Source organism: Sylvia atricapilla, chromosome 10 (genome assembly GCF_009819655.1).
Source record: "Sylvia atricapilla isolate bSylAtr1 chromosome 10, bSylAtr1.pri, whole genome shotgun sequence".
NCBI classification, from domain to species: Eukaryota; Metazoa; Chordata; class Aves; order Passeriformes; family Sylviidae; genus Sylvia; species Sylvia atricapilla.
Window position 1 is genome coordinate 23528186 of NC_089149.1, and position 21166 is coordinate 23549351.

At 36.2% G+C, this 21166-nt stretch overlaps 1 protein-coding gene across 2 annotated transcripts in view; it reads left to right on the forward strand.

Moving 5' to 3' along the window:
- The window catches only part of RASA2 (RAS p21 protein activator 2), a 44216-nt gene extending 31231 nt beyond the window's left edge, over positions 1 to 12985 (forward strand). For both annotated transcript variants that reach the window (XM_066326327.1, XM_066326328.1), the window contains 14 exons: positions 257 to 405; positions 1676 to 1790; positions 2239 to 2313; positions 2989 to 3112; positions 4483 to 4589; positions 5787 to 5873; positions 5967 to 6044; positions 6515 to 6588; positions 7646 to 7752; positions 8018 to 8100; positions 8993 to 9201; positions 9932 to 10035; positions 10633 to 10822; positions 11624 to 12985. In XM_066326327.1, coding sequence (XP_066182424.1) covers positions 257 to 405; positions 1676 to 1790; positions 2239 to 2313; positions 2989 to 3112; positions 4483 to 4589; positions 5787 to 5873; positions 5967 to 6044; positions 6515 to 6588; positions 7646 to 7752; positions 8018 to 8100; positions 8993 to 9201; positions 9932 to 10035; positions 10633 to 10822; positions 11624 to 11654 — 1533 coding nt within the window. In that variant the 3' untranslated portion in view covers positions 11655 to 12985. The remainder of the gene's footprint in view (positions 1 to 256; positions 406 to 1675; positions 1791 to 2238; positions 2314 to 2988; positions 3113 to 4482; positions 4590 to 5786; positions 5874 to 5966; positions 6045 to 6514; positions 6589 to 7645; positions 7753 to 8017; positions 8101 to 8992; positions 9202 to 9931; positions 10036 to 10632; positions 10823 to 11623) is intronic.
- Positions 12986 to 21166: the final 8181 nt, after the last annotated feature.

Sequence of the window (21166 nt, forward strand, 5' to 3'; positions counted from 1 at the left end):
CCATAGGTTAACCCTTTAGGGAGAATGAGTAGCTACTGAATTCCATTTTTAAATGTATTTATAGAGTAGATAATATTATTTTTCAGTTAAGTATCTCTGGAATGGAAGCTTTTAATTGCCATGTTACACAGTAAATATTGAACCTTTCTGTTAACAAACTATCTCTATAATTTAATTAGACTTGATCTGTACTTTTTCAGATACGCAGAGAACATTTAACTGCTTTACTCAGATTTTGCATTGTGCTTTCTCACAGCCTATTTCTGCATCTGCTGCCTACATTCTGAGTGAAGTTTGTCGAGACAAGTGCGACGCTGTGCTGCCTCTGGTTCGGCTGTTGCTGCACCACCATAAGCTGGTTCCCTTCGTTGCAGCAGTGGCAGAACTCGATCTGAAGGACACCCAGTATGTATTTCATGTTCACTGATGTCATACTTTCTAAAGCTAATCTTTGAGTTTCACAGGGCTTCATGGTACAACACTGATAAGTAAGCCCTTTGATTTCTTTCTCTCGCTTAAAACTGACTAACTATATTCATCTTTTAATGCTAGTTTTTAAAAAATTCACTAAAATTACTTCGAAGCTGGGAGTCAGAGTTAAGGGTGCTGGGCAGTTTGGTAAAACTTTGGCTTAGAGTACATAGTTTTTATTTTAAGTGTCTTTATTTGGCCACTCTTCAAATTTTACTGTGCTTTGGATCGGAACTTAAAAACTTAGATGGAACATCTTTAAATTGCTGAAAATCTCACCCTGTTTCCTTTAACATGTGGCTTACATGAGGACCACTCTGTCTGCAAAGATGCCTTGTAATTAGGAATGTGGCCTGCATGCCTTGCAAGTAGGAAGCATGGGAGTTTTTCCAAGCAGCAGCATATGGTCTGTGAATTCCAGCTCTGTGGTTAGGAGAGAGATAAAGCAGATGTGAGTAGCAACCACTGCAGTGCTGGGTCATGTCCAGTGGAGCTGTGGGAGCGATTTTGTCACCACAGGACAGTTCATTTCAAAGCATTTAGTCTTGATTTAAATAATGCAAGACAGCTTAACTGTGTATAAATAGGTGACTCATAGAAAATAATTCTCTAAACTGCATTTTAGTACATTCCATTGTAATTGAACTGTAACAAAGGTAGCTTAAACTAAATATCTCAGATTGTAAAGATACACTTTGCACAGCTGGCTCTCAGGTTTTTCAACAGTTATAATGAATAAAATTGTGACCTTAGATTAAATATGTTTTGCTTTAAGTGTCTGGGTTCATTGGTGTAGTGTAGCAGTGTGCTGTAGCTCCAGATTTTTTTTTTCGCCATGACTGCTGGAAGAGGAATTGTATATATGCCGAGGTACAATTTTCATTGTTTTGGAATTCTCTCCAGTTGTTATTTCTCGTGTTCCATACTGCACTATAACTTAAAGAGTATAACATTTCTTAGGCTTTTTCTTATTTATGTTTCTGAGTTTGGTAGTTGCTGTAATAATATTCTTGTTCATACTCTTTTTTTGTTACTGAGTGCTGTTGCAAGCTTGGTGTATATGTTCTAGAATTCCTGATTGAAATACATGATGAATGCTTTTTTGAATAGTTATTTAATAGCAAGATAGAGTATAAATTGAATTTTGTAACTGAACTTGCTGGTTTTTTTTCCTGTTCAAATAAAATAATTTCTTTTCTTGCAGAGAAGCAAACACAATCTTCAGAGGCAACTCATTAGCAACTCGGTGTGTAGATGAAATGATGAAAATAGTGGGGAAGCACTACCTAAAGGTTACTTTGAAACCTGTTATTGATGAGGTAGGTTATCCTACTGCAACTTCTTTGGGGTCACTCAGCCCTCAATGATACCCTTATCTGTTGAATAGGCATTCTTGTTTCAGCTCTGTGGTAGGAATCACTCAAGTAGGGGAATCCTAGAGGAAAAAATAATTCAGCAGTAATTGGTTAAGTTTAGTGGGAGGAGCTGTGTTTTGCTATTTATGTTCCAGATGCTTCAAAATAAACAGTCAATGAAAGTTGTTCCAGCCTCCAGCACAGTGTAGAATTTGCCCATGTGATGCTTTATGTAATCAATCCTTTGAAAAGGCACAAACAAAAGTGAGGGTGATCATTGCACGTTGTTATGGTTGGTTAGAACCTATTCAGAATTTTATTCCTAAATCTAAGAGTCTGGTTTTAAATGGCTGCATTTCCATACTTTCTGTCTGAAAAACTGAACTTCTATAGTTCTGTTTGTTTGTTTCAGATATGTGAGTCTCCTAAACCCTGTGAAATAGATCCCATCAAATTAAGAGAAGGGGATAACGTGGAAATGAATATGGTGAGTTTCCCAACTGGTCTCAAAATCTGAAAGAAAAGTATTTTTAAAAGCAGCACTTCGTAATGGAAAAGGGGTAACTCATAGTAGCAATATAACTCTCTGTTTTCCAAGTAAACAAAGAGCTGTGTTTTCTTACCCCTCTTTATGAACACAGCAATCAAAAAGTCCAGTGGAAAATGGGACAGAAAGTAGAAGCTAAAGATGACAGTCATTGTTATCAGTTTTTTGGGTGTTTTGATTCCTGATGTCCTTTACTCAGCATCTAGATTATGATGTACCTAATTAGAATTGCTCTAGCATTTCTCATTGAAGTTTTGCTGGCTGCTTCCCTCTTACAAGATTATGCTGATGTTTAAGGCAACAGTTGCTGCAATAAAGTTAACGTTCGCTTGATATACATGGGAAATGCTCCTTCCTTGTTGTCAAATTACAAAACCAGGTATTGATAGGTAATTTATATTGCTGGACAGTGCTTATATACTTTAAGTAAATATCATTAAATTACGTTATAAGAGTTTTAATGCCATATAAACATTCTGAGGCTTTTAAAATATGCACGGTACTAAAATTCTGTACTGAATAGTCAGACAGTGTTATGTTGGTGCCAAAAGGAAAAAAAAAGGAGAAATGAGCATGTTCATGGTCTGAAAAAATACCTTTTTTTCACAATTGCAGGAAAATCTCCGCTATTACGTGGACAAAGTGTTCCGTGAAATAGTGCGGTCGAGTATAAGTTGTCCAACCCTGATGTGTGATGTTTTTTATTCTTTGAGGCATCTGGCTGCCAAAAGATTTCCAAGTAAGTGTTCTCTAAAAACTTCTTAAAGTGGTGTTCAGACTGAAAACTTCTGCAGTTACCTTATGGGGGTTGTTAAAATCCTTGTCTTGTCCCAAGCTGTGCCCTGAACTTTGACAGTCAGCAATTTGTTTTTCTATCAGGCTGTAAGTTATAGTGAAACTCTGTGGTCAACCAAGAGGCATTTTTTGTTTTCTGATACAAAAATATAGCAAGTCAGAAACTGCAAGACAGCAGCAAATGAGAAGTCATCAAAAAAAAGTACAAGATAACAGAAGAAAAGCACAAGCAATACAGGAAGCTATTTATTTGAAAGATGCTTATAAATGTTAAGAGGTGTTCTGTTTGTTGCTTCTAAAGAAGCAAGATGTGAACTTGAAAATCACTTTAACATTTGCATCTTTACATCAACTGTCACTCTGTTAAGGATGAGCAGCACATTCATAACTTCTGTGAAGTTAGATTTAGTACTACTGCAGCTAAGCTAGTTATGGGTAGTTTTGAGGAGGGTGGATAATAGAAATTATTTAATGGGTTTGTAAATAGGACCAGTATTAGAATAGCTTTATTCTTTCGGAATGTTTTTAATATAGGAGTAATGTAGTGAGTCTGAAATACTCATACTTGAGTCAGTTAAAATCTGAAATGAAGCTACAGGTGAGGAATACACTTCTCATAATACAGAACATTCCTCTGATTCATGTTTATCACTGATTCATGTTTATTACTAGAGCCATAAATTGCTGTAAGTTAGACAGTCCTTTCAGAAAAGCTGACTTACTCATTAAAGTAAGAATGTGATTTTACAGTATTTCCCAATATAAAAGTAAATCTACACAAAATGTTTAATGAGAACTCATTTACATCATCAAAATTATATAACAGCATGGGTTTATGATGCAACTCAGAATTGCAATTATACTTGTTCCTATGTGTTGACTGTATTTGTCATGCAGCATTAATGTATTTGAGTTACCAGTGAGTAGCTTTCCAGGTGAATCAATCCAATAGCCCCACAGTTTAGAGGCAGCTGCTGCAGTGCTTTATCTCTGGGTGCAGCATCCAGCCAGACCTAATCAACTGTGTATGTAAATGCTTGCAGCCATCTCGTGGTTCCTCCCAGGGGAGCTGATGAACCAGTTGTGTGGGAATAGAACTTCTTTTCAGATAAATAAACAGTGAACATTCCACTATAAAGAGAACATTTCTTACCATGACCACCTTTCTCATTTCATGCACTTCATTGATTTTTCTATTCTATTTTAAAATATAAATGTCTCCTCTGATGTTATCTTAAGGATTTTTATGTTAACTGTCTTCATGATTTCCTGTTAAGTTCAGTGCATGTTACATTTCATGGTTTTTCTCTGCAGATGACCCTCATGTACAGTATTCTGCAGTGAGCAGCTTTGTGTTTCTCCGTTTCTTTGCTGTAGCCGTAGTCTCACCTCATACTTTTCATTTACGACCTCACCATCCAGTAAGTCCTGTGAAGCTTTGTTCTGTTTTATTCATACCGTCAGAGCTGTTGGTGTGGGAAGGCACAAGTTACTGTCAGTGACTGGGAAATAAGATGGCTAAATGTCTCTAGGTTCCGTTTCCAAAGGAAGTAAGATATTTGCAATTCTTCAGCATCAGATCCTTTAATCTTTATGGGGTCTTCTCAAGTGATGCGGAAGACCTTTCAATATTAAAGATGATCTGCTTTCTTTGGGAATGTGCTTCTTGGGCAAAATAGCAACGTGACCGAAGGTCCTTTAAGGTATAAGCCTGAACTGCCTCTTTCCACCAAGCAAGTTAAACATCCAGACGTTTTTTGCCATTTGGTTCTTAAACAGAAGTTGTAGCATTATCCAGTAAGTGGTTGGCGTATTTGTCCTGGGCTCCACTAGTAGCAATGGGTTGACAAATTTTCCATTTTTATTTGTCAAGTAGATACGCATTACAAAATAATTTCTTAGACAGGAATATCAAGATTAAAAAACCCTGTATTATTTTTCACATTAAATACAGAAAATGTATGAAATCTGCGGCTCCAGAGGTTATATTATTACCTTATTTTATCTACTTAGGTGTGTTGTGCCTTTAAAAGAAAAAGATACGCTTACTCAAATTAATTTCTTTGACATTATGCAATTTTTTGAGTAAAAAACAATTACAGGATTTTAACACTTTGAGAGTTCAACATATAAAAGGGAACAGCGAGGCCACTTTTGGAGGCTGTGTTTATAATTCTGTATCACAGTGCAATCAGTGAGGTAACGAACAAGTCAAGTAAAAGCATTAAAGAAAGTTTTAAATTTCACTTTTTCGTTGAGAACTTGTACATTTGTCCAGTATTTTATTATGTTTATTGTTCAGATGTGTGTTAGATGTATAGTAAAGATTACAGAATTCAAGGGTTTCAGATGTTTTATTGGTAAAAATATTTCTCCAGTACTACTACTAAATTCTAGTGGTAGTGAGTAAAATAGTAAACACTCTGCAGTAGCTAATAAACTATATCATATTTCATATGTTGTTTTTTTTCTTTTGGGGCAAAGAAAAGGAATGAAGATATACCAGATTTACTACATTGTGTAATATAATAACTTTTTTTTTAAATTTTAATTTTTTAATCAATTGTACCTGGAACGGTGAAAAAATATGAGTTCTGAATTTTGCTTTGTTGTTTTAGGATGCACAGACTTCTAGAACATTGACTCTTATATCAAAAGCCATCCAGACTTTGGGGAGCTGGGGAAGTTTGACCAAAAGCAAACTTGTAAGGCTATTAAAATTCTTTCTCATTTCAAACATTATGTTTATGGAAAGTTCATGTGCAAGTTTATTTATGTCAATATACTTTTCTTTTCAGTCAAGTTTCAAAGAGACATTCATGTGTGAGTTTTTCAAAACATTTCAAGAAGAAAAATTTACTGAATCTGTTAAAAAGGTACCTTTCAACTGTATTTTTTTAATTGTTGGTGTATCTGATCAATCTTCATTATTCAAAGGTTGTGTTAGTGTTCAGTTTTCTATTAGAGAGAAAAAGAAAAGCTGTGGTCTTTTTCAGACAAAAAAACAAACCCCAAACCAAAAAACAACATAGCAAAACCAATACAGTCAAATACACAAGAGTTACACAGAGTGAACTAAGCTAATTTAGTTTAAAAGTAAAGTACATTTTCTGAAAGAGATTTTATTGTGTCTTCTCTTTAGAAACTCTTTAAAGAAAGTTTGTGTGACTTCTGGGCATCCATTGGTACATTGTTCCGAGGCCCTGCCATATGTTTTCATCTGTTGCATAAAATAACTGTTCTATTCAAGGAGAAACTGTACATTTTTATTTTCAAAATAGTTTTAGGGGGTTTTGTGTTTCTGAATATTGTATATTTATGTTCTCTTTGGGTTTTTCTCCTTAAGTTCCTGGATGATGTTTCTTCTACTGAGAGTAAAGAGCCCAGTGGTGTGAGCGAGCCAGTACATCTAAAAGAAGGGTAAATGCATCTTGAATTTATTTTGTCCTTAACAGAATTTACTTCAGTCTTTTTTCATTAATGCCAGATTCAGATAATGCTTATTAAAATGTCTTGAAAAACTGTAGAAATTACTATATTTTTAACATGGACAATTCTGGGTATAATTATTTTAAAGTTAGTTTAAAAGGCTGCAAACTTTCATAACTCATCTTTTAAAAACTTTAAAGAATAATTAAAAGCAGCTGGAAACCTATTGGAAACTGCATTACTGTCACAGTTGAATGTGTGCTCTGTAGTGGTTTTTGAGGACTGTGAAAGTGTATTTTTAAAGAACATTATTAACTTAGAATAATTCTATCTCCTGTATAAGCCTGGCTAGCTAATTTTTCTGCCTTTAAAGTTAGATAGAAAACTACCCTGTAATTGAAATACTTAACATTTAGTAATAGAGTGCTGTTATATAGATTGAGGTGAAAGTCACTCTTCCTAAGCAATTAACTGTCTCTTGCTTGATGTTGATTGAGAATAGGTGATGATTTGAACATCATTCTTGAGGGGGGAAAAAATCAATTTATTTGAGAAGCAGGTTTATAAGAAGAAAAGATTTTTCTGTGAAACAGCATCCAGATTTCAAACAAGGAAGAAACATGTCTCTAACTATAGACACTGAATAGAAGTGAAGGAGGAAATTGTGGTGGATCAACACTTGGTTATAGTAATGAATTGATGGCTGTTGCTCAAAACAAGAGTTAGCCGTGAGTACACTTAAAGTGTACTAAATGCATTTTCTCTCCCCTTGCTATTGAGCTGTGTCCAGTGTCATTTCATTGATACTCAGTTTCTGATCCAGATAAAGCCAAGTACAATCACAAACTCCTTTCCTGTTTTTGGAACCTTGTACTCAATCACCATGTTGGGAAGTAAACTCCAGGATCTGTTGTAAACAAGTAGTAGCGTTTTTTTAATGTACAATGAAGTAGATTTTTATATAGCTACATGGTGAACAATAATGTTTTATTTCAGTAAATGGTTTTGAAGACTAATGGTTGCATTTCATTTGATGTTATCTTTACAGAGAAATGTACAAAAGAGCTCAGGGAAGGACTCGGATTGGTAAAAAGAATTTCAAGAAGCGATGGTTCTGTCTAACAAGTAGAGAATTCACATACCACAAACAGCAAGGTAAACAATGGTTTTTTACAGTTATTTATTTTGCAATATTGTCTAAGTGTTTGTAGCTTTTAAGTGTGTAATATTTTTCTTTTCCTAGAATACCTATATTTTAGTTACTTTTGCCTTGATTAATAGAGGCTTGTCTGATTCATGCCTTATCTTTTCGATAATAAAAATGCATATTTTTAGAGCATTAACTGCAATTGCAGTGCCCTGGAGATTATAAAAAAGTTCTTAAAGATTGCTTCACTCCTCTGTTTACAATTTTTTACAGATAAAGAACCAATTTTCACTATTCCAATCAAAAACATCCTTGCAGTGGAGAAACTTGATGAGAGCTCCTTCAACAAGAAAAATGTGGGTCAAAAGATAGTTTATATGTCATTCTTGAATATTCTTTAAATAAAAGATTGTAATTAGCTTACAGAGTTTATGAAAACCCATTACTAAACACTTCAGCAAAAAGTCTTTTATGGCTCAGGAATAACAAGCTGTAAGCAGAATCTCCAAGTGTTCTGAACATGGACATTAACCTGGAAATTTTCCTATCTGCACCAAATTTTCTGACTGATTTTGACTTTGCCCCCCCCCCTTGCCAGATATCTGGAATGAACGTTAAATCTACATGACCTTATCACAAAAAACTTCAAATTATCCCATGTACTACTAAAAGTGTAATATTACCCAACTTGTATTTATTCCTATTCGTGAGAACTTCCTACAATCCCTTCATCAGCTGAGACAGTTGTCAGTGCTCACGGCCTCATTCTGGCCCTGGAACACATTGGTTATTTCTGTTCTTATGTCAATCCAAACATCTGAGGCAGTGAGAAAAGAGCAGCTGTCACTGAGGCCAGGGATGGCTAAAGGAGAGACTTCTGGGAATCTTCTGTTGCTGTCAGGATATGAAGCATGAAGGCCATGCTTCATGAAATCTGGGGTCACGCTTAAAGATGTGTGGACGAAGAGGACAGAAGTTGCAGCCTGTTCTGATTTATAAGGGGTTCTTTCTTAGATGAGGAAGTGGTGTAGACAGAACACAGGGAGCTGTTCTCATGGGACTTTTCTCCTCTGTGTAGTTCAAAGAGGCGAAGAGTCTGCTGTTCCCCCTTGTCTCACTTTCTGTCTTAATTTGAGTTTGTGGAATTGCCTGAGCACCGAAATCTTTTTTTTAGCATATTTGAAGTTGCTCAGTAACTGGATTTTTTTTTTTTTTTCCACTCAACAGAATAATGTGTTTCCTCTACAGATGTTTCAAGTGCTTCACGGAGAAAAGCCTCTCTATATCCAAGCAAATAACTGTGTAGAAGCCAGCGAGTGGATAGAGGCTCTTTGCCGGGTGACGAGGTGCAACCAGAAGAGGCTGAGCTTTTACCACCCGTCGGCGTTCCTGAACGGGAGCTGGCTGTGCTGCAAGGCCACGGCGGAGAGCACCGAGGGCTGCGCGCGCTGCACCGCGTAAGTGCCGCACGGCGCCGGGGCTGCCGAGGCGCTCTGCAGCCTGGAAATGGGAGCGGCCTTTCCCTCTCTCATTCAGCCAGTGAGGCCACAGAAACGTGCCTCTGGCAGGGCACTAAGTGCTGGAGTTCTCTATTTGCGTGCCACCCTCCGGAGGTAACCAGCTCGGCGTGGAAATCACAGATTCCCGGTGGCTGAGATCTTTTTGCGTAGAATAATAGATCGGCTTCAGATGCCGGGGTGAATGTAGAAATATGACACAGCTAAATCGTTTCTGTGAGATAATTAAAATGCTTGCTGCAGAAAGTTCAGCCTGGAAGTCTTTCTTCTCTCCTTAATGAATTTGTCTTGTTTTATACAACCGCTGTTTTATTTGAACATCACACTTTAAAGGAGTGCCCTAAAAAAGTCGGCTAAATAATCTTGGATGTAGATTCTGACAAATCGTTTGGGTTTCGTAGATATGTCAGAAAAATTAATCATGTTTTAAAAAGCTTTAATGCCTTTTTAGAAGCTGCTGATTTCTGAAAACAAACAAATGCTGTGGTTTCTTTTAAAAATAAATTTATCCTTAAGTGGGTAGGTTAAATAAACTTATATACTAAGTTTCGTGAAGCTGTCTGTGAGTGATAAGCATATTAAAAGGCTATGTATGTTGAAAAATAATGAGTTTAAACTTGCTTTCAAGAATTACTGATATTGATTACTTGTTTCTTTGTTCAATTTTCAGAGATGTTCCTGCTGATACTCAAATTGAGATTGATGGAGACAGAGAGACAGAAAGAATTTACACACTTTTCACTGTCAACAGGTCTAAACTACAAAAGTTGGAAGGTACTCAAATGATAATTAATAAGAATTATGCTGATATTCAGTTCTAATTCTCTAGGCCGAGAACAAAATTTTGAACAATTAACTGAATTTAATTATTCACTTGAAAATAATAGAAAGTAGAGGAAGGGATTGAATTTTTTATCTTCTCAGTGCCCTGGCATCTCATGTTGTCCAGGCATTTCTTTACAATAAATATCAGGCATTGTTCTAATTGAATTTCCACATATATATTATTTTTAATAGTTTAAACAGAGAGACTGCAACTGCAGGTGATTGCTTTTCTGCTTTTGCTGTCCCTTTCCTGACTGTGTGATGAATTCTATTAGATGAGGTTTTGCTGCAAGAAAGCACTGAACTTCTCTTAATGTGAAGAGAGAGCTGGATGCTTAGGATGCTGAACACAGCTAGCAGAGAATAAGATACAGAATTGTAAATACATTTAGTTGATACTGCCTCCTGCTTTTATCTTAATCCATTTTATGTATAAGCCAGAGTAACTTTACATTTCAGAATTTTGGAGTTACCATTTGCAGAGGAGTTAGATTTGGTTTTGAATCGTTGAAATTCTAAATGGGATGACTGTGGTTGTTTTTGTAGAGGCTTGTGGAAGTATAGCAGTCTACCAAGGTCCTCAGAAAGAACCTGATGATTATTCTAACTTCACCATTGAAGATTCTGTAGCCACTTTTCATACACTTCAGCAGATAATAGATATACTAGAAAAGTTGGGTGAATCACATGAAAAATACCAGAAGAAGAGATCATCTAGTGCCAAATATGGCAGTGAGTAAGTATCTTATGTAACTTTGACATTGATAAATCTGTATTTTGAAAAAAATAAATCATGGGATGAGGCCAGACTGGAGAGAGGTCGAGTTAGACAACACAGACATGGAGAGAATAAGGTATATCGTTTGTAGTAGTGCAGCTTTTTAGCAGTTGTTGAGGATGTGAGTTCTTCTGGTGTGGATTCACCTGTTCCTGTTGAGATTGCTCTAAGTGGGTGCAGTGATGCTTTTGTTCCCTTGCAGTTTAACATTTGAAGTGCACACAAAATTTATCCATAACAGTATGCCTACCTTCTAATTTTTTTTCCAAAATTTTGATTAATTGAAGTATCAAGTTATATGAAACTGTCAAAATGTTACTGCAGAAACATATCTTTCAGGTATGTTTGTATTTCACTCGATGATAAATACTGTTTCTTGTGAAGGTAAAGAAACTCTGTTCTTTGGAGCACATTCTTTAATTCTCTTCAGTCCTGGCTTAGGTTATGCCTCTGGAACACCACTAGCAAGATTTTAGATTTCTTCTTTGCACCAGTAAGGATTGATCACCAGGAAAAAGAAAAGCTCAAACCCTGATTTGGTTTGCCTAGGTTAGTGTTTGACCCAAGTTGTTCAGAAAAATTGACTGTGATTTAGAAGTCCCATGTGAAAGCAAGTGAGTTTTTTGCAAATCACTAAATTTCACAATTAGTGGTAGAAATGGAGTCTTTTGCTCGATAAATTAAAATTGCATGATGAGAACTAGAAAGCAAATGTTAATCTTAAAAGTCTTTTACATATAATATTTTGGTTTTTTGCAGAGAAAATCCGATTGTTGGAAAAGTTTCCTAACCAAAACAAACTGGCCCACTTGGATGAAAAAAGAAACTGGAAATGTTCTAGAGTGTTTTGGTTTTTCAGGTTTTTTTTCTTTTTTTAATTCATTATATGCATTTTTTGCAAAGTATTTAAGAATGAACATAAATGCTAGTTGTGTTGACAATCTATTTAATATTTAATAGAAAAATACTTTCTTGAAAATCTGGTCTTTAAGGTTTATTCTCATTTTGCTGAAGAACTTGAAGTTCCAGGTTCTTGAAGTAACAGATGTGAATAAATCCAAATGTCGTTTTGCCATTGTTGTCTTATTGGAAAGAACTTTCTAAACAAATAAGCTTTTTCATGGAAGAAAATCCAGACTGCATTTGTTGGTTGGATTACATCTCAGTACACACACTGCAAACTTGCATGAGTTTACCATGAGTGCCTGCCCTGCTGAAACGGATCTCAAAATAGAAATCCCAAGATCATATGATGTGGAAAAGATCTGAAGCTTCACCCTCAATACATTTGACTTTTTTTCCCTCGTATTAGGTGTTGTCAGGACTTGATTTATCTACAGTTGAAGTTCTATAGAACCATGCAGTATGCTGCAAATAATCTGGACAGCAGATACCAGTGTTGTTGTGTTATTAAGTACTAAAGAAGAAATCAGGGAATTTATGTTGTACCTCTTGTTTACATTTGGAATGAATAATATATGGAGTGACATTAGACCACTATTTTCTTTAGCATTTTTTAAGGTACATATTTTTTCTTAATCTAAAAAGAAATGCAGGGTAGTAACATTCTTGATAAGTAGGTTTGCCTACAGAAAAATTTAAGTGTGAACAGATTGTGGTTAAGTACTGATCAATTAACATCATCCCATGTATGATTTAATTTCTTGTTTTTATAAAAAGTAATAACTACGTCCAGCTCAACTTTTGACTACAGATCTAATAAATAATCTCTATTATAATCACTCAAAGCACTTTAGATATCTGGACTATCCCAGATTATTTTTAGATACTTTGTAGTATCTGCTTGTTATGATCAGTTGAATGATCAACATTGTTTTGTCTTTAAGCAATGCTTCAGTGAATATTTTTGTATCTTTAGTTACGTGGATTCATATTTGCCACTTAACACAATTTTAAACTGGCATTCCTGACTTCAGTAAGATTAATTTTTGCTCACTTCATCTGAGAAGCTAGTTTTCTGCTGAGATAAAGTATGTGTATATAACCAGGAAGAAGCAGAGGTATTACTGTGGCAACTTTGCTTCATCAGTATTAAATACAATGGTACTTGTTGGAATATTATTTTTAATAAAAGTTGTATGTGGTACTTTTATTTTTAAACATTTTCTGTGGGATCTTCTGTTGTTTTGCTGGGGTGTTTTTTTAGGTTTGGTTTTCTTTTTATTTTTCCAATCACAATTTGGCCAAATTAATCAGGAATGTAACTTAGAATAGAAATCCTCAATGCTTGAAACAGTAAGATGTTGAAATTATCACACATTTGTTATATTGTTGTAAGAAGGCTTTCTATAATGGAAGCAAGGTGGTGAGACAGGATTGAAATTTCTTTGGAATGAAATGTAACTTGATAAAATGACTTCAGTTTAATACCAAGATATTTTAGAATATCTGGGATTCAGTACTAGGATCTGCAACATCACAATCATTTAATCACCTCAGCTGGTTTTGCCTTTTCCTTTTTTACACATTTGATGTGTTCAACAGGACTTTTATTTGCCAACAGTTAAAACTGAGGGAGAATACAGCAATGCCAGTAAATGTGTGTTGCCAAGGTAAAGGTAGTTGCCATTAATCAAAAGCTGCCATTAAACAAAGTTGAATGTGGTTGAGTGTGAGGATTAGGGTTTGTTGTATATGAATTAACCCTGTGGCAAACCCTCTTCCTTGGAGCCATTTTCTGTTATTTTCAAAGTCAAATTTATGAAAAGATGGGTAGTATACTCTTGCAATGTTGGGGTTTTATAATATGCACTTTTTTGTTCTGTTTCGGTACTGGAATATTGAGAAAAAAACCCAGAAGGCCATTGAATATTTGTGACCATTAAGATTTGATTTCTCATTTTATAATGTTTTAAAGTGCGATAGTTGTTCTAGAATTTAATTAGGTACAAGTAGGATGATTAATAATAAAAATTGCCTTTGTTTTGATTAGTCTAGAAAAGTGATGTTACTCAGTAATTAGTTCTGTTAGGATTGTAAAAGTTTTAATGTTATTACGATGATGTATTGTTGAATGTATTTTTATTTAAATTTTATTTTCTTATCAAGACATTAAAATGTTTTGTAACATTGCTTGAGAATAACTCAGAAATAAATTACAACAAAGCTGAGATAAGCTGTGTGTTTACTGGGAGGCCTGGCTGTTTAAATGTTCACCTGAAGGAATGGGGGTTACATTCCCATGGGGATAGAGAAACCTAATTGATGTCAGGGGCAGAACCCACCCAAATTAACCTGGGGGATGTGGCATCTGCAGCACTAAATTGGTGGCTGGGGAGAGAAGTGCTGGCTCATCATTTAGTGTAAGAACATGCAGAGAAGCCTTGGGAATTTGACAGTGTTTAAAAAGTTTCTGATGATGACTTTGAGTTGAAAGATAGCTGGTACACTTGTGTTGTTAAGTGACTCGTTTTTCTTCTTGTTACTGTCCCATTACCTGTGCTGTGTACCAGGACAGACTGTAGAATTTGTCAGAACTATTTAAAATATATTGTGTATGGAAAAAATAATGTTTACTTTTCTCAATCTACTTTTTTTTTTTTTTTTAATGTAATCTGGGTGTAATCTGTAAACTTTTTTACCACCCTCCTGTGCTTATAGGCATTTTTATAAGGAAGTTTTGTACAAGCATTTTTTAATGCCCTGAGGTGTTCTGTTTCCTTGTGCAGAGAACTGACCTGTTGTCCTTTGTTGCCAGCACAGAAGCTTCTGTCAGTAGTTAGAGTGCAAACCTTCCAGCCATTTTGGAATTAATTTTGATTAATCTGAGGCAAGATGTATTAAGGCTCAGTATGAGCGGTCACTGCATTCATTTGCAGAGATTAGAAAGCAGAAGAATATAAATACAAAGTTGGAAATACTGGAGGAATTTTTTTCTCTGTGAACAGTTAAAAAAACGAATTATCCGTGTTTTGTAATGATTATAGCAGACTGATCCTTTCTTTTCTCTGCCTTCTCTAACGTTCCACTGAGCTGAGTTTTCTCTAAGCCGTGACACCAAAAGGGGCATTCCCATTTCAGAGCTGTAGATGTGCCACTCGGGCGTGGTTCAGTGGTAGACTTGGCAGTGTTGGGTTAACAGTTGAGCTTGATGATCTTAAAGGTCTTTTTCTAATCTAAGTGATTCTATTAATAAATGCATGATAAAAGCTTTACAAGACGTTATCTTTAATTCCTGGTCATCTGTATGACAAAGTTTGCAACATTTATTCATGTTATTACATGAATAAATTACATATTTATGTAATTTATTCAATTCAATTCAATTACATATTTATGTAATAAGGACAGATCCTGTATTTTGTTTAAATTTAAAAGAATTTAAATATAATAACAATAAACAATGAAATCCAAATCAGGCCAATAAGATCCCAGTAACAAGCAACTTACAGTAGAATGGACAAATGCAGGTTATTCGAGGTTCTTACAGATACTTACAGAAACATATATAACTAATGTTTATGTGATTTATGCACATTAAATAAACCAGAAATTATTTAATTGCAGTAAGGGGAGTATATCAGTGTTACTGTGTCCAGCTGTGATGACACTGCTGCTAAAATATTTGTATTCTTGGGATTCATCATAATAAACAGTGTTTAAAAAAATTAATTTCAGAGTTTAAGAGCTGTAAGAATTTGGAATGTAGCCTTAAATTCAGCTAAATTGCTTTAAAAGACACTTTGTGTACCTAAATCAGGGACAAAAACATTGATAACTGGTTGCTTTACAGTCAGAATATGATTTTAAAAGATCCAGTGACTACAGTGTTCATAAAAGGCCTGTGCTTTATAAGCATTAATTAAGTACAGAAATTAAGGATTTTAATTAGGTATTCTTTGGAAGACTATTTAGGGTAATTTTTTTTAAATAAAAGCAAATATATGACCTTGCTGAAATGCTTTTAAAATATTCTTTAAGTTACTAAATGTTTATGGGAAATAACAAAATTCATCCATCTTGCATAATAGAGTTTTACACAGAACATCTTATATGACTGAGATTTTTTTAAGTGTTTGAGTCCATCATTATTTTAGCATAATTACTGTGGTAAATGCCACGGCAGTTCTGTGAAGTCTAGTTAACAGTTTCACCAAAAAGAAGGTGTAAATAATTTTACTGGTTTAAGAAACTTTATGGAAACTGTTTAGTTTGCTTTAAGGGGTTGTGATTTTGTTCCCCACTTTCATCTTTTATTTTTGGTCATTCCTTGTACACAGGGAGAAAAAGCTGAGAGAATCATACAACAGCCAAAAAGTTGTGTGACTTGAATTCAAGACTTACAGGTAAAATTCTCTTACCTGGGAAAAGCAGGAAACAGACAAAAATAGTAAAAAGGAAACTCCCCTTTAAGAATCAAGTGATCTGCAGTAATGCTCAGACCTGACAATTAGCTGCATCTTTCATCCACAGACCTTTAAAGTACCTAATGAAAGAAGGGGAAGTCTCTACAATTTGGTCTCTTCTTTGCTTTCTGGGTAACATGTGGCACTGTGTTTTGTACAACAATGTGAATTTGAACAGTCTAAGAGGGAAGAAATAGAAACTTTTTGAAACAAAACAAATAATGATTTCTGTGACAACCAAAATAATTCATCTAGCTTCCTCCTCAGTAGTTCGTTTATATTCCAGTTGAGTTCTTCCATTCCATCATGGTGTGACACACACATGGGTTTGTTATTTTATTACTATTTTTATATATACACTTGAATTTTAAGTGCTTTTTTCTGGCACTGCCTTGGCCAAAACCTAAATATAGAAAAGTAGGTCAAGGTAAAAAAGATGTGGTGTGAAATGGTGCACAGGATATAACATCTGCAAGTGTGAATAATGAGAAGATAAAGTTGGCCTGTGCAACACCTTCCAGTAATATGTGAGTAAAGGGAGTTTCTTTAGGCAAGTTATGTGGCTTCTCTTTCTAGTGTTTTTATTTTTTGTTTAGAGATTTTTTGAGGAGATGAGGTCTGGTGTGGATTGGAGGGCCGGATTTGCTAAGAGTGGCTTTTGGGGTCTGTCTTGATACTAGGCAGGATCCAAATATCAGAGAAATGTTAAAAATAAGACAGACTGTGTTACCTCACGAATTTATAGAAGTGTCCATATTTCAAAATAGGTGGGGCCTGTGCCCCCACACAACAACAGAACAACGTAATTTGGTTTCTGCTTTTTAGTTCAGAATGTGGTTCTGTTCTCAAACGGCTAACTACAGTTAAAATAGGCAAAATTTTATCTTCACAGGTTTTCTAAATTAAAGAATGGATATGAGATAGACATCTAACCTGAAAATCAGCACTGTTAAGAGGTAATAATAATAGCTGAGTTTTACTCCAGAGTAAATCAATTAGGAAACAAAAACACAGTATAGAATTTCATTAAGTCGGGTCTTTGTGTCTTTGGCTTTTAATCTCTGCTGCAGAAGGAGAGATGGATGAGCCAGGGTGTTGTGTGAAGAATGGAGAAGTTCCAAGGGTTTAGAGCTGATTAAAGCAGCTCAGCACAGTCAGGATCTCTTTAGTCTTGTGACACAGGGTTTTCCATTAAAGCAGGGAGGTTCCCGTGCAGAAGTCATTAAGGGTTTTTTTAAAATAACTTCTGTAAGGATTTTCTTTCTGTGTATTACATGTCATGAATGTTCATTTATTTCACTTCAAGAGTAAATCACAATACATTTAAGAATTGGAATTCTGGTACTTGGAACTGCTACTTCTCTGTCTTTAGGCTCATTCCTGGACTGTGATGAAGTTCATGCCCAATCACATACATTTATAGGAATATTTGGATCCCTTTGCTATTCTGTGCAGCAAGATATTTGTGTGATTTCTTCCCATCCAGCAAGATCTTCCCAGTGCAAAATCATGCATTTTATTCCACAAATACATTTTTTCCCCTATTCCTATTGTGATTTCCTTTGTATTTCTGCCTGCTGCATGCTTCTGTTTCACAGAAACTCTAACTATCAGCATTGGAGTCTGTTTTCTATTTTGGCAATTGCATCTGGCAGCTTCAGGAAACCCTTAGGATGCTACAGGCAGGTTTGTCACAGGTGGTGGTGTGCTCATACAATACTGTTCCCTGTGCTGTCTTCCTCTCTTGCAGCCCCACTGTAGCCAACTCTTGGCTCTGTTGGCCATTAATGGATGCATGTAGCATATTCCTATTGGGAAAGAGGCACAGAGAGACACAGAAAACCAGAGTTTAAGAAATAGTTTTGGCAGAGAAGTATGTTTAAATTGTTTTCTTTGGCAGTCCTCAAGTTTTTTGATGTATGTTAATCTATTGACAGAACAAACAGTAAGTGGGATAATACAGTCCAGCACATACATCAGTTGGCCAGGGTAAACAGGTACTTACATAACTGTTCTTTGCATTATCATAAAATTGACATTTTGTAAAAACTTTGTTTTTAATAAGAATAATTTTCACAGAATCATGGAATCACTAGGTTGGAAGAGACCTCCAGGATTGTCCAGTCCAACCCAGCTCAACACCTCAACTAAACCATGGCACGGAGTGCCACATCCAGTGTTTCTTTAAATGCATCCAGGGATGTTGACTCCACCACCTCCTGGGGCAGACCATTCCTGGTACTTGATCAATCTTTCACTAAAAAACTTTTTCCTGATATCCTACCCTTGGTGCAGCTTCAGACTGTGTGCTCTTGTTCTGTCAGTTGCTGCCTGGAGAAAAAGACCAACCCCACCTGAGCACAGCCACCTTTCAGGGAGTTGTAGAGAGTGACAAGGTCACCTCTGAGTCTCCTTTTCCCCAGGCTAAAGAACCCCAGCTCCCTCAGTGGTTCCTCACAGGGTTTGTGTTCCCAGCCCCACACGTGCTCAAAGGGTCTCAATGTCCATCCTGAACTGAGGCCAGAGCTGGACACAGCACTCAGTGTCCATCCTAAACTGAGGGGCCAGAGCTGGACACAGCACTCGAGGTGTGCCCTCACCAGTGCTGAGTACAGGGGAAGAATGACCTCCCTGCTCCTGCTGGCCACACCATTCCTGATCCAGGCCAGGTGCCCTTGGCCCTCTTGGCCACCTGGGCACACTGCTGGCTCGTGTTCAGCTGCTGTTACCAGCACCCCCAGGTCCCTTTCTGCGTGGGCACTTTCCACCATCCACATCCTATAATGTTGCAGGGGGTTATTGTGGCCAAAATGCAGAACTTGGCACTTGGACTCATTAAACTTCACCTTACTGCACTCTGCCCATCCAACCATTCCGGGTCTCTCTACAGAGATTTCCTACCTTTCAACAGATTGACCCATGCTCCCAACTTGGTGTCATCTGCAAATTTATTAATGAAAGACTCAATATCCTCATCCATGTCCTCAATAAAAATATTTTCAATTCTATGTTTTGGAGTAAACAAACTGGAAAAAGAAAGCAACAACAATGTCATGGAGTTGTAAGAGGAAAAAGAAAGGGGAAAAAAAAAAAAAAAAAGAACAAAATCAGGGTATTTCCAGACATCTCCATTCTCAAAGGATTTATGAAAATTTATGCAAGGCATTGTATATCCTTTTAAACCACTCTGTGCAATATTCAGAATTTTGTAAGGTGTATAGAAAACGAAAATGTTCTTACAATGTGAAGATGCATCTGTATATTCATTTGAAATGGGAGTAAGAATATAAACAGAACATTTAGGGCTCTTACATAAGTTGGGTGTCAAACACCTGGAGCTTTGAATGAGTATTTTTTTACATGGAGACAATCAGAATCACTGCATAATTACTTTGAAATAATGTCAAATTTAATTGATTAAAGATTGTGTAATATAAAGAAATATTTCAAATTTGGATACTTAGTATTACAAACATTGCATTCTCAGCTGACAAGTTCTTTTCCCTTTCTGTAGCACACCATTGGGTTTAATTCTAGCTGAACAATCACTTGATGGACTGGAAGGAACCTGGTTTGAAGTCTCGATTTTAGATTCTAAATTTGGAATGTTTTCAGTGAATGAGATGAGCAAATGCTCAGTCTGAAATAATGTGGGTTTTATTTACAGTTAAAACCTGTGACAATGTACATAGGGAAAACGCTCTGAAAGAGCTGTCATGGTTTGTGCCACTCTCCCTTGTGTGACCTCCTTAATGTCATGTGTGCCTGCAGGGGACAGATGAATTACAGACTGCCAGAGCTATTTCTCAAAAATGGCTTGAAATTTTTCTTACACAGCTCTTTAGGTGATAAAATAGCAAGAAAATAACTTTTAGGTGGGCAGCTATCACTTTATTTCTCTAGGGCAGGATGGACAGAGTCAAAGGTGCCTGTGTCATATTTGCTGTACTTCACTGGTAATCTAAGTGGGGTTTGTATTTGACTTTGCATCATGTACAGCACATGTGTGATGGTTTGACAGCACTCAAACACAATCATAATCTCTGTCATCCTTTGCTCTTAGAACTGAAGAATTGTGTCAGTTAGGGATACAAGGCAAATTGTATAAATTTAAAAACCCCAAAACTCCAACAGAATTTGTTGGGTTTTGTTTTTATTCTTTAATGTCTGTTTAGAGGTAGTTGACATTTTACATAGCAGAAATTAAATGTACTTAAATCTCTGATTTTTTAATTTTAAACTTTAAGAACGCATACATTCGAATTTTAAAAATCCAAGCAAAGGGCATAGAAATGCAATATATTATCAAAGGAAAAGTATGTATACATTTTCTTTTCAAGCTTTTACAGAAAGTAATTTTTTATTTAAAACTTTCTGGATTACATCTACTCCCAGTAATTTAACTTCAGAAGTGCCATGATGGTTTTATCAATGGACTGAAAAGAATGATGAGTTAAAACAGTGGCGCTGGCAAAGGGAATTGAGCAGCGTGGATTGAGAAAAGTGTGAACCAGCCAAGCTCAATGACCTTATTCACGTGTTTTAATAGTGTTCAAGGTGCTTCGGAATTGATAGTTTAATACCGTACAAACATAAAATCTTTAGTATAATTTTTATTTTTTACTTTATTACCAAGGGGGCCAAGGTGCACACCACTGCTGAAGCGTTTGGCTTATCCTGTTAGCAGTGTTAGGAAATGTGCCGAGGTGGAAGATTGGGTTGTCTCCCCGTGCTCAGGGCAGCCCGTATCACTGGTGGAGTTGTGATTGATTCACTTGTACTCTGCCTATGAGGAGAACATCCCTCATTCCCTCATGCCCAAAGCCAACTCGGCACCTGCTCGGTGTGCTGCTGAAACACAGGAAGTGGTTCAAAGCTCTCTAAGTGTCCCGGCTCTCCCGGGAGGCCTCCCCGCCCGGTTCTCCCAGGAAGCCCC